General features: G+C 40.1%; 1 protein-coding gene across 1 annotated transcript; it reads right to left on the bottom strand.

The window, feature by feature from the left end:
* Nucleotides 1–36: 36 nt before the first annotated feature.
* Nucleotides 37–12,156, bottom strand: FAM117B (family with sequence similarity 117 member B; the record flags this gene model as incomplete). The annotated part of the gene is made up of 4 exons (XM_008054209.2): nucleotides 37–1,026; nucleotides 8,266–8,386; nucleotides 10,190–10,415; nucleotides 12,013–12,156. Coding segments are annotated over 4 exons (810 nt in total), but the record flags the coding sequence as incomplete, so codon positions are not given.
* Between the last annotated feature and the right edge of the window lie 433 nt (nucleotides 12,157–12,589).

Genomic DNA, 12,589 nt, shown 5'->3' on the forward strand with positions numbered 1-12,589 from the left:
CCAAAGCACAAACTTTTGACATCAAAAAACATAAATCACATAATGTACGAATATTGCTCTGTATCTTTTTTTATATATTCTTGTTCAATGCATTTACCTATTAATCCTTGTTTGGGAGAACACAGTCATGAGATTAAGATTGCTTGGAATATGTCAATAATCCCTTTGGTCCCAAAGCTGAAAACAGCTGAGAAAAGCACACATCTAGAAAGGGAACAAGAAACAGAGGCCACCAAAGAATCTTTTGAACATCCTGTTTGCTATGTTTCAGAAAATGTAACATTGGTATTATAAAATAGTCGTTTTCATATAAAAGATGGTTCTTGCAGCATCATTCACGTCTCCCTTCAGGAATCATGTTTGCAAGGATCAGATTGTGTGTGTGTGTGTGTGTGTGTGTGTGTGTGTGTGTTTAAAGAAGTCTAATTGGAAAGCAAAAAACGTGATATTGTTCCTCTAAAAGTAATGAACGAGATCTTTCTTGTTTCAATCAGTGCTTTACGGAAAAAGCAGGCTAAGCACTGACGGTCGGCCTTCATGAGTGGGGCAGAGCCGTCACAGGGGCTGCCTTCTTCCAGAAGCCTCCGTGTCATGTCACTGGACAACTAGAGCACATCATAGCCAACTGGGAACGCATGATGCCATCGTAGTCAAGTGATCGGAGGAGGTTCCCAATTTCCTAGAACAACAGCCACGCAGCATGGAACCTAACCTTCAGCTTCCTCGATGGATTCTGGTGGTGGGAGCAGAGAAGCTGATGACATGACTGTACTCGTTCCTCGGGACACTCGGTCTTGCTCCGTATTTGTCGACAGAGAGGCCACAGCAATGGGCTGTAGCAGAGTGGTTGTCATGCCGGTGGTGACTGTCAGGCTGTGGCCAGAGCCCTTGAGGGTAAGATCTGGGGTGGGAAGGAGCGGCTTGAGGATGCTCACGAGGCAGAAAGCAGAGCCGCTTTTAGGAATAAAATTCACCTTGTTTTTGTCAGGACAGTAAAAGGCTGGGATTTCGTGAAGCTGTTTTGGCCTAGATGTAGAACAGACAACCCAATACTATTAAGTCATTGAACATCGGAAACAAGATCTTTTATTTAAAAAAAAACAAGTAAATTACAGACAAAAACTCGAGCTATGTCAAAAGCATCAAATGCTGAGGACTAAAGTTAGATGTATGATTCATATTATATGTATGATTCAAAATAGGCATCTGTGAAGCCAGAAGGGTCCCCTTGTCACTGCCACTTGCAGTTTCCCGAGGGCCCAGTGCCATGTGGGGCTCAGGCGATGAACATGGCATTTCAGTCAAGACCTAAGACAGCCAACAGATAATGATTTCCCAAAGCAAAAAAAAAACCTAGATGTTTAAAGACAAAAACATGTTCTACTATCATGATTTTTCTAAGACCTTTACTATTCTGAAGGGCGACAGCAAGGAGATCAAAGATAAACAATGGTCATCTTTTGCTGAGTCCCACCACTCAAAGGACTAGACTTTGGCAGATGGGTTTTCTCTTCAAGTGCTCTTAATCTCTCTAACAAACAATTCTTTGAGTTAACCACAATGGTTTTCTGAGCAATGCAATGTAAATAAAAACTCCTTTGCTTTGAAAGTGTTTTTATTGAAGCCAAAATCTTCCTTGTTCCTAGGTCCTCCTGAAATTCCCAAATTGTTGAAAAGGATACTGATGTTAATTCTATAAAAGTCAAAAATATTTTTTAAAAATTAAATTGTCAAAATAACATGGAAGTGCCACAAAACTAAAGCAAAATTAAGGCAGGAAAAGCTAAATAAACCAAGATTTAGGTTGATTCTTATCTCTCTCAATGACAATTAAAATCTCAATCAAGCTGGGCTCAGTGGCTCAGCCTGTAATCTCGCACTTTGGGAGGCTGAGATGAGTGGATTGCCTGAGCCTGCGGGTTCGAGACCCACCTGGGTAACTTGGTGAGACCTCATCTCTACAATAAATCAAAAAATTAGCCGGGTGTGGTATCGCGCGCCAGTAGTTCCAGCTACTTGGAAGGCTGTGGCGGAAGGATCGCCGGAGCCCGGCAGGTCGAGGCTGCGGTGGCTGGGAGCATGACACTGCCCTCCAGCCTGGGTGACAGAGTGAGATTCCAACTCAAAAAAAAAAAAAACCTCAATCAGTTCAATAAAATCCAAGTGTGCCAAGTCTGCACTAGATTCTGAGGACACAAAGATGAAAAAAATCGACACGGAAGAGATGGACTAAAGTTATAATTCATGGAGGTACAGGGTGCCGAGGACAGAACTGTATTTCAACATAGTTCTCCTTTATAATCATACATATTTTATGCATTTAAAACATTATTCAGAGAAGGGATCCACAGCCTTGCCAGACTGTGGAAGCTGTCCGGCACCGAGAAGAGGTCAAGAACTCTGCAAGAGTCTGACAGATGTAATGACAAAGGTTTATAAAAGATCTGAGGGGGTAGGGGTGGAGGCAGAGAGTGCAAGGGAGAAGGAGGGATTGGTAGGAAGTAACATTTGAGCTGGATTTTGAAGAGTGAATGACAGACAGGCCTGAGGTGTGAGCACCAAGATGATGTGCTCCAAGCACACAGGGACCAGGTGGGCACTCTCCTGCCTAGTAGCAAACACAAGTGGCTCCATGAAATTCAGCAATTTAAGAACAAAGAAAAGCACATCATTATTAAAATTATGTTTTACTTGTGCACTATTCTTTCTTGAATACAATGAAAACTTAGTAGGCCACAGGTATGTTTGGATATGTTACTGATTTAAAAAAAACACACACCTGGTTTCCAGTTCCTTAAAGAAATAGGAATATCCAAATTGGTTTTTTAAAATAATTAAATAGTGCTTGAATTTTCCTTTCAAGACAATTACTGGAGGTAACTTTCATTCTCATAGAATGAAAAATTTCTCACAGGCAAAAAATATGCTAGTTAATTTTAACCCCATCCAAAAGAAGCCTAGGTTTTTCATTAACTAACTATCTTGTTAATAATAACTTAAGACACATGACTGCTCACAGATCTCTGGGATGAAGCTTCACATTTCTGAAATACAAACGAACTTCCTGACTATGATAAAGCTCTTGATCTGGAACAGTGTTTTTATGACAGGAATCCAAAAACTATTTAACTTCCTTGCTGCTTTCATGAAAACAGACTTATGACATAGCTCACCCAAAATAATGTAAACACTAATAACTTTCCTAACTCATTAGATCATGAAACAGAACATTAACACCAACATAACAAAAGCACCACAAAACTTCCCGTGACCTTTCCAGTCATTACACTCCACACAGAAGAGTCACTCTCCCGCCCTCTCTAGCTTCTGCGAGTGCATTACCCAAGAACATTCCCCACTTCTGGGGTATGAGACTTGCACTAACAGAAGCTGCAAGTACTAACAGTACTTCAAAGCATTCTTCAACTTAAGAACCATACATACAAAAAAGAAAAAACAAAAAACCAAATATCAGAACTGTTTTTAAAACTGTATTTTTCCTTAAGCAGTTATTCCAAGAGGATTGTGTCTCAAAGTAGATATAATTTAAAAATACCTCTATATTGCAAAAAAGCCGTAATATCTAGGAATCTAAGGTCATGGAGTATTAGCTGGGATCAGGAAAGAACATACTGAACTTCATTAAACAGGACTTACTAAACACAGATGGCATGGCTATGGCGTCCGTTGTTATCAAAAAGAAGAGACACGAAAGTACAAAATTTGGTTTTGCCCTTTCTAGGCCCAAAACCAACCATCTATTTTCTTCCAGGTAACAGATACATTTCTAGGCACCAGGGATCACTTCTTATCCCATCTCAAACCTCAGTTCAGGTCAGAGTTCCTACTTTATTTTATTTTTTTGAGTTGGAGTCTCACTCTGTCACCCAGACTGGAGTGCAGTGGCCGCTCCTGGCCACCGCAGCCTCGACCTGCTGGGCTCCGGCAATCCTTCTGCCTCAGCCTTCCAAGTAGCTGGAACTACAGGCATGTGCTACCACGCCCAGCTAATTTTTTATTTATTGTAGAGATGAGGTCTCACCAAGTTGCCCAGGCGGGTCTCGAACCCGCGGACTCAGGCAATTCACTCACCTCGGCCTCCCAAAGCGTGGGATTACAGGCTGAGTCACTGAGCCCGGCTCAGAGTTCCTACTTTAAACACAAACTAAGACTTAGAAAAGTCTTCTTAAAAGAATGATCAAATAAGCTAAAATTTTATCTTATAACCAATAATGTTCCTTTGCTTTAATGCTAATGTGCACAATGGCTTTTGCTCTAATTTTCACATAGCTACGACAAAAAGAGACTAATTTTTTAACACTACAAGTAACTTATTGGTAATAGGTTAAAATTATCTCTAAGAAATCCACTCTTGGATTACTGCTAATTAATCTTTAAAATGTAATTAAAATACTCATAGTTTTTGTGTGCTATACATCCTTTATACTAGTAAAATTTATAATAAACATTACATTAAAAAATAGGTTTTCCTTCTAATAACAGATCCTTGTGCCATAAAACACATAAGGTGTTAGGGTTTATCTTAAGTTTCTTTGATTTATCTATACACACACACATGCACACACACCTCTGTCTTTTCTGCTCTCTCTACATATACAAATAACATACTAGCATATGGCTCAGATACTGAGTCACCAAATTTCCAAATGCAATAGTCTAAGGCAGGTACCACACCGACACAACAAATACTCAAAGTCATTAAAGAAAAAGTTCAAAATGCTTTTGAGCCAATCAACCATTTCCCTGCATTTAATGAATGAGTAAATCAAAGAGCTCAACTCCAAAAAGGTACATTTAGGCCAACAGACTTTTTACTTAACAGAATGACCCCATTGCTGCTATCTTGTTCCAAATGGTTGCGAAGAAGCAAGCTGTCTTCACCATATAGCACCGAGATATCACCAGCAATATCCTGAACTCAAGTAGGATGAAACAGTTTCCAGGGACATAGCGAAGACAGTAAGAGACACAGACTTCCACATCTACAACATCCCTGCCCATCTGGCCCAGCATGAAGAGTATAGAGATTTCCCAACTCACAAAACAGTGAGATTGAGGTGGACAACCAGCTTCCCCACCATCCTGGGTTCCCTAGCAGGAGCCTGTCCCTACATTAACCCACAAGAAGCACTGTGAGTGCCAGAAAGGAGAAATATCCCTGAGACAAAGAGAGAAGGTGGGATCACCACCCCAGATCTGGGAAATCTGTTCTGTCACTCGGCCAAAGGAGATGCCAAATCAGAGTGGCTGTTCAGCAGCCCCACCAGGCAGGAAGTTTGTTCCACAGGTTCCCTGGACACCAACCCCTGGCCGGTTTTCCCAATTGCCGAGAGATCCCCTCCTCCATTTGGGAAGGGCAGAGATTTTATCACTGACTAGAGCCCTGATGAACCTGTACTTAGGGCGCCACCTAGAGCCAACATGAGGCAGTGAAGAATCTGTAAATAAGTAAATCCAGTAAAACCCCAGACAAGCCACACAAGGAAGACCGGAATAAATAGCTAATCTTCAATGCAAAGACACAGATGTACATCCACAAGAAACAACTACAAACGGATCCACGATCTCCCAAACAGACAAAGCAAGGCACCAGTGACTGACTCTAATGAGATGGCAACATGTGAACTCACCAATAATTCAAAACAGTAGTTTTAAGGAAATTCAGTGACTTTCAAGATACCACAAAACAATTCAGAAATTTGTCAGGGAAATTTAACAAGAGATTGAAATAATTTTTTAAAAATTCAGGCTGAGCATGGTGGCTCACGCCTGTAATCCTAACACTTTGGGAGGCCAAAGCCGGAGGACTGCTTGAGCCCAGGCGTTTTGAGACCAGCCTATGCAACATAGCAAGAACTCATCTCTACAAAAATAAAATAAAATAAAATGAGCCAGGCATCGTGGTGCATGCCTGTAGCCCCAGTTACTTGGGAGGCTGAGGTAGAAGGCTCGCCTGAGCCCAGGAGGTCGAGGCTGGGGAGCCGTGACTATGCCACTGCACTCCTGCCTGGGAGACAGAGTGAGACGTGAGACTCTGACTAAAAAACAAAACAAAATAAAACCACAAAAAACTGAAATCTTGAAATTGAGAAATACACTTACAGAATTGAAAAATTTACTACAGGCTCTCGACAGCAGAATGGATTAAACAGAGGAAAGAATCAGTGAACTCAAAGAAAGGTTATGTGAAAACATACAGTCAGAGGAGAAACAAGAATGAAAAAGAACAAAGACCGCCTATACGATGTAGAAAAAAAATTATTATTATTTTTTGAGTTGGAGTCTCACTCTGTCACCCAGACTGGAGTGCAGTGGCTGCTCCTGGCCACTGCAGCCTCGATCTGCTGGGCTCCAGCGATCCTTCTGCCTCAGCCTTCCAAGAAGCTGGAACTACAGGCGCATGCTACCATGCCCGTCTAATTTTTTGATTTATTGTAGAGATGAGGTCTCACCAAGTTGCCCAGGCGGGTCTCGAACCCGCAGGCTCAGACAATCCACTCACCTCAGCCTCCCAAAAGGTGGGATTACAGACTGAGCTACCAAGCCCGGCTAGATGTAGAAAATTTAAAAAGACTACATCTAAGAATTATTGTTCAAGAGACAGTAGAACAGAAAAAAGGGGTAGAAAGCTCATTCAAAGAAGTAACACAGAAAGCTTTCCAAAACTTGACAAAGATATAAATACCCAGTACAGGAAAGTCAGAGGACAGCAGATTTGATCGAAATAACATTACCCATTACCCTAAGACATATAAACATCAAACTCTCAAAGGTCAAGGACAAAGAGAGGATCCTAAAAGTAGCAAGATAAAAGAAGCACGTTATATATAAAGGAGCTTCAGTTCATCCAGTAACAGACTTCTCAATGCAAAGGATACAGGCCAGGAGGGACTGGAATGAGATGTTCAAACTGCTGAAAGAAAGATCCCATTCTTAAGAACTCTCATGGAAAGGCATAAACCAGTCTTTTCAAACTGAGCACAAACAACATCTGAAGTACTTGTTAAAGGAGGAAAACTCAGGTTCTACCTCCATATTTAATGATTCATTAAGCTTGGGAATCTGCAGTTTCAATAAATTCCCCAGGTGATTATGATGCTTGTAGTCCATGGAACGAATTTCCAGAAATCCTGGCTTAATCTCTCAGCTAGCACCCGTTAAAACTTACAGGCTGGCATGGTGAAAAAAAAAAAAAAACTAAAACAAGCAGCTGCTACAACACCAGTTTTCAGTTACGGTCACAGAAGCAGATAGGTCACTGACAGCTGGTGTTTCCTAGCAGAGAAGTTAAAGAAATTAGAAAACAATGCTCTTTGTGTAGCAAGATTATTCAGAATTTAGATTAAAGGAAGCACTGACTAGAGGGCACACAAGAGAAACAAAAAGATGCCACATTTCAAATCACTCTAAGATGTTCCTGAGGAAAAAGACAAATGGTGTGACCTGCAAATGGCTGAACAATCTCTATGTTGTATTTTAGGTTTCACTGTAAGAAAAAGTCCAATGGGTGGCTCTTAGCCTTGCAGCCACAGTGAGACAAGATGGGGAGGGCCAAGTATCCTCACCCTACCCCCAAATAATGTATATCACCTAATCTGCTCAATCTTCCCATACCTGTAGTCATCACTTGTAAGGCACGGAAAACACAAGCTACTGAAAACACAAGGCTGTTAATACTTTCCAGGAGACCAAAGAGTTTAAAATGGGAGTAGCTGACTAACGGGCCTGCCAACAGACGTTTGGGAGTCTAGATCACACACCAAGAGCACCAGATATGACTGCTAGGTTAAAATTCTGCATCTTACATTCTCTTCATCATACACACCTATGTTTATTTGTTTACGTAGGTATGAGAGTGGATCTATGTTGCCCACGCTGGCTTCCTTGAAAGAAGGGTGAGATCTGTGAGGTTCATGGTCTATCTTGAATAAATATGATGCCATCTGCAATGTGTAAACTTGACTGGATACAGGTTCAAAAATGACAGCTACAGAAGATTCTCTGGGCACAACTAAGGATATGTGAGTAACAACTAGGAATTCTTAGTTGATATTAAGCATTATTATCTACTTTTAGATGTGATAATAGTATTGTGGTTATGCAGGAGTACTACGGTTGCTTTTAGTAAATACTGCAAAATGTTAGTTATTATATAATTTGGGGATTGGTATTTGAGTGATTACTATAACACTCTTTCAGCTTATTTAAAAATTCTTATAATAAATTTTTTGGAGGGATACTTACGAGCATTCCTCAAAGACTTTGACCCTTTCACAGCCCTCAGGAGGTTCCCTTTTGAACATATAACTGTTGTTAGGCTTTGGTGAGGTTGCATATTTGGGCAAAGGAGAATTATTTCCATTCTCTGCAAGAAATGACACATGAGATTACTAGGAATCTAGCAAATAAATGTATAGTCATATGATATTTAACTGCTCTTGCCACCACCCCACCATAAACTACTTGAGGGCAGGAAGAGATACTGTATTTATCAATATCATCACAATATCTAACACAATTCCTGGTAAAAAGGAGATAATTAATGTTTGCTAAATAAATGCATAAACAAATGAAAGATCCTTTTTCTTTTCCACTCACAATGATCAAAACCTAGGCCTGTGTCCCATGATTCCCAGTACTGAACACAGGTCGGCTGCCTCATTTCTATTCTATACTCAGCAAAGACACTCAATATCACTTCCATTTTTCCCAGTATAAGTTTTGAAATGGTTCTTCACTATTGCTGATCATAAATGCCTGATCTGCCCTTCAGAATTTCTGCATTTGATTTCTCTCTCTTCTGGTTATGCTCTCTGCTCTAGGAAGGTAAAGACACTGCATGCAAACACTTCCTTTTGCCTATGAGCTTCCCCTTACCTAAAAGGGGTAAGTTATGTTCATTTTCCAAAACTTCCTTCAAGGTCTAGCGTAAATTTTTTGGAATCTTTCCAGATTAACCCTATCAGAGGAAAAACTTCTTTACTCTGAGATTTTTGTTCAGTGCTGATGTCCTCAGTTTATATTATATTACATAACTGTTCTAAATTTTCAGTCTGTGTCAGCTAGGCTACAAATTAATTCCTTGCTGGCAGTAGAACTGAGGTCCTATTTTCTTACAAGCCAACCAGCTGCTAGACTCCTAAAATCAAATGCAGCAGGACACACGTTTATTGAGTTTATTTATGGAGATCTTATGTTACTGATATAAAAGTAAGAAGTATGAGAAATCAAGGGACAGATTATAATAGGCATGTTTTATCTGACCTAGAAGCTAGCAAGAAAAGGTCCCAATAACAACAGTTTACAGCTCACAGTTCACAGTTTAAAGTGATTTCTTGAGTGGATCTTCCATCTTTTGCACTTGCTACAGTTTCAACAATCTGAGTGATCTGGGTGATAAGTAACCGCCAGTTATAACAATAGAACATTGTAGAATACTCAACACACTGTATGTAGGAGGGTTGAAATAAATGACTACTAAACTGAGCTTTAGAATTTATAAATAAATGTCATATTATTGCTTTCAAACACATAAAATACCTAGGATTAGCTAACAAAATACTGTCCTGATAAAGACAAATGCAAATGTCATATCTGCTTAAATGGTAAGAATATTTTAAATTAATATTCAAACTGCTTCTGTCTCCAGGTTGTTTTTAAGGTACACAAGTACCTTCCACCTTCCAACCTTTTATACCAGTCTTGCTTTGAACATTCATCTCACACTGATATAAATCATTTGAATCCTTGTTAAAAATATCACAAATACAGAGCCTAAAAAAGCCACTAACTTGAAGGCTTCATATTCAGTTAAAAAATAATAGGGTAATAAAATCATGACTGTAAGATGACAGAGACCAAAGTGCTTTTCAGGACAATTGTTCATCTCATTTATAACAAAAAGAAATATTTCTCACGAATGAGAAAACTGTATTAACAAATGCAAAAAAAAAAAAAGCACAAATAAAAGTCCATAAACCATCCAACCAGTCCATCAACTTAGCACCACAGTAAGCCTGTTTTGTACTCCAATTTTTTCAAACCCAAGCTTTGAACACATTGCCCTAGAAGCCTCAAGTGTGTGTAATCTGCCAGAAAAATGAATAAATGAGCACTAAAATAGGTGGCAGCCAGCTATCCCTACGAACAAATTCCCTCAGCATGGTACCTTTGTCTCTGGGGTCAGCCAGCAGGTCATCAGCTGAACAAGGACTCTCCTCGCTGCCTTCGTGGGAAATGGTGAGGAACGATGTGGGGGATACAGACTGGGAGCGGCTGCTGTTGTTGCTTCCCCTGTCTGCCCCACCAGGGGTCTGCGTGTCGATGCTGCGCGTGCTGCTACTTCTCTGTGCGAGCGGGGGTGGAGCACGATGGCCGTCTGGAATATCTTGTGGCTGTTGTAAAATGTTTAACGCATATGCATATTGTCCACTGACTGTGAAAGTCACCAGTATGCACCCACTGTCAACCTTCCCTATAGTGCCAGAGATTTACAAATCAGAAACCCCTCCTACTTACTAGGCCTATGTGCTGCTTTAGGGACATCCCTGTCTAATCTGACTTCCCTACTGAGAGTCTCAGGTGAACTTTGTATTCCCAGTGCCTGGCACATAGCAAGTGACCAATGCTTGCTGAATCAATAAAGTGTATGGAATAGCTTATTATGTGCTAAATATTATTTTAAAAATTCTACGGAGGGCCATGGCAAAAGAAGAGAAATCTAAGTGTAACACTAGGCTCCATATTAGAGGAAAAGGTCATCCACAGTGTGCCACGCCTTTGTTACCCTCCTCCCACTTAAAGGGTTGAATCAAGCCAGGCTCAGTGGCTCAGCCTGTAATCCCACAGTTTTGGGAGGCTGAGGTGAGTGGATTGCCTGAGCCTGAGGGTTCAAGACCCACCTGGGCAACTTGGCGAGACCTCATCTCTACAATAAATCAAAAATTAGCCGGGCGTGGTAGCACGTGCCTGTAGTTCCAGCTACTTGGAAGGCTGAGGCGGAAGGATCGCCGGAGCCCAGCAGGTCGAGGCTGCGGTGGCCGGGAGCGGCCACTGCACTCCAGTCTGGGCGACTGAGTGAGACTCCAACTCAAAAAAAATAAAAAATAAAAAAAGGGTTGAAATCAAATGAACCTTCCTAAGTGAGGAAAAGATGCTAACAGCAGTACTAACAGGAGGAAAATGAAGGAGACACTCAGAAGGAAGCCAGTGTGGCTCACTTAGAAGGAAACCAACCCTGTGTACCTCTGATTCATCAACATTTTTCACATCAGGGAATGTTTACCCCACCATGAAGAATGGAGAAGAGAGCCTGGGGAGCTGTGCTTTCTCCAAGCAAAACCAACCTTTTCTCTTAAGGGAGAGAATCTTAAGCATCAAAATACTACTTCAAACTCCCTACTTCCTCCCTCACTGAAGAATAAAAGGGTTAGATAGATATACTCTGTGACTTGGTTTTAAAACTTAAACAGTACTTTTTCTCACTGTTTTACATATGAACCATTCTTATGTGCATTCTAGTTAGTAGAGAGTAAGCAGTCATTTCTAACTGTTCTTCGTACGCATGATAGAGCCTAGCTTGCCAACCAAAACCAAACAGTAACTGGCAATCAACCAAGGAGCAGGCAGATTCATGCTGAGAAAGTATTCAATATTATGAAAGCCCTCCACCCCGAAATTAGTAAATCAACTTTTGTTAAAGGAAGTTATAGCAAATGAGAGGTATATCACCTGTCTACTGATTGTTAAATATGGATAAACAAAATATAGTTTCTATTCAGGAATCCACACTTAGATCACTCAGATTGCACTATGAGATGCAAAGAAATGAAAATCTTTCATTCACTTGCCCTTTTTTCAAAAGATATAAATTTTCATTCTCTCTCAATGAGAAGGAAGAAACCTAAGTAAACATGGAAAATAAAATTGTGAATTTTTAATAATGAGAAGAGTTCATGTGTAAGGATGATTATAAGACACAAGATTACTTACTATGAGTTGCTCTTCTTTTTCCCCAGTCTCTTTAATTATTATTTCAATCTCTTGATTCAATCCTTCCACACTATTCCGGAACCTAGAGCCTGTTGATTTGGTGATGGGAATTACAGGAATAAGTGCACTCTTTGGAACAGGAGCCTTAAGAAAACATGATGAAGAAAAGAGGTTTACCATCATTACCTTTAATTCTCTACACTGAAGTATAATTCTAGTAGGTGTAAGTAACTCAACAATAAATCAAAATAAAGCTTATAGGCCTCACAAAATGTGTGAATAATCAAACTTGCCCCTTAGTATATGTGAAATATGATTTAAAGTCAAAAATCCCAGACAATTAAGATATACTTTTGGAAATTTATTCGCATCTGTAATGGACTAAGAAGGGAAATAGGAATAAAGAAATATACTAAAAGCATGTTAACCTCAGAAATGTTTACGATTGTAATGGAGTTCAGATTTCAGAACGTAATTTTAAACTCTCCTAGTGCCACAATTAACTATATTCTAAGAAAGAAACAAAAAAGTGGTTTACCCAAGAAGAAAACAGTATTTTGGCTGGAAAACAAAACCA

Source organism: Carlito syrichta, unplaced genomic scaffold, assembly GCF_000164805.1.
Source record: "Carlito syrichta isolate Samal-C Ts95f unplaced genomic scaffold, Tarsius_syrichta-2.0.1 Scaffold289248, whole genome shotgun sequence".
NCBI lineage: Eukaryota > Metazoa > Chordata > Mammalia > Primates > Tarsiidae > Carlito > Carlito syrichta.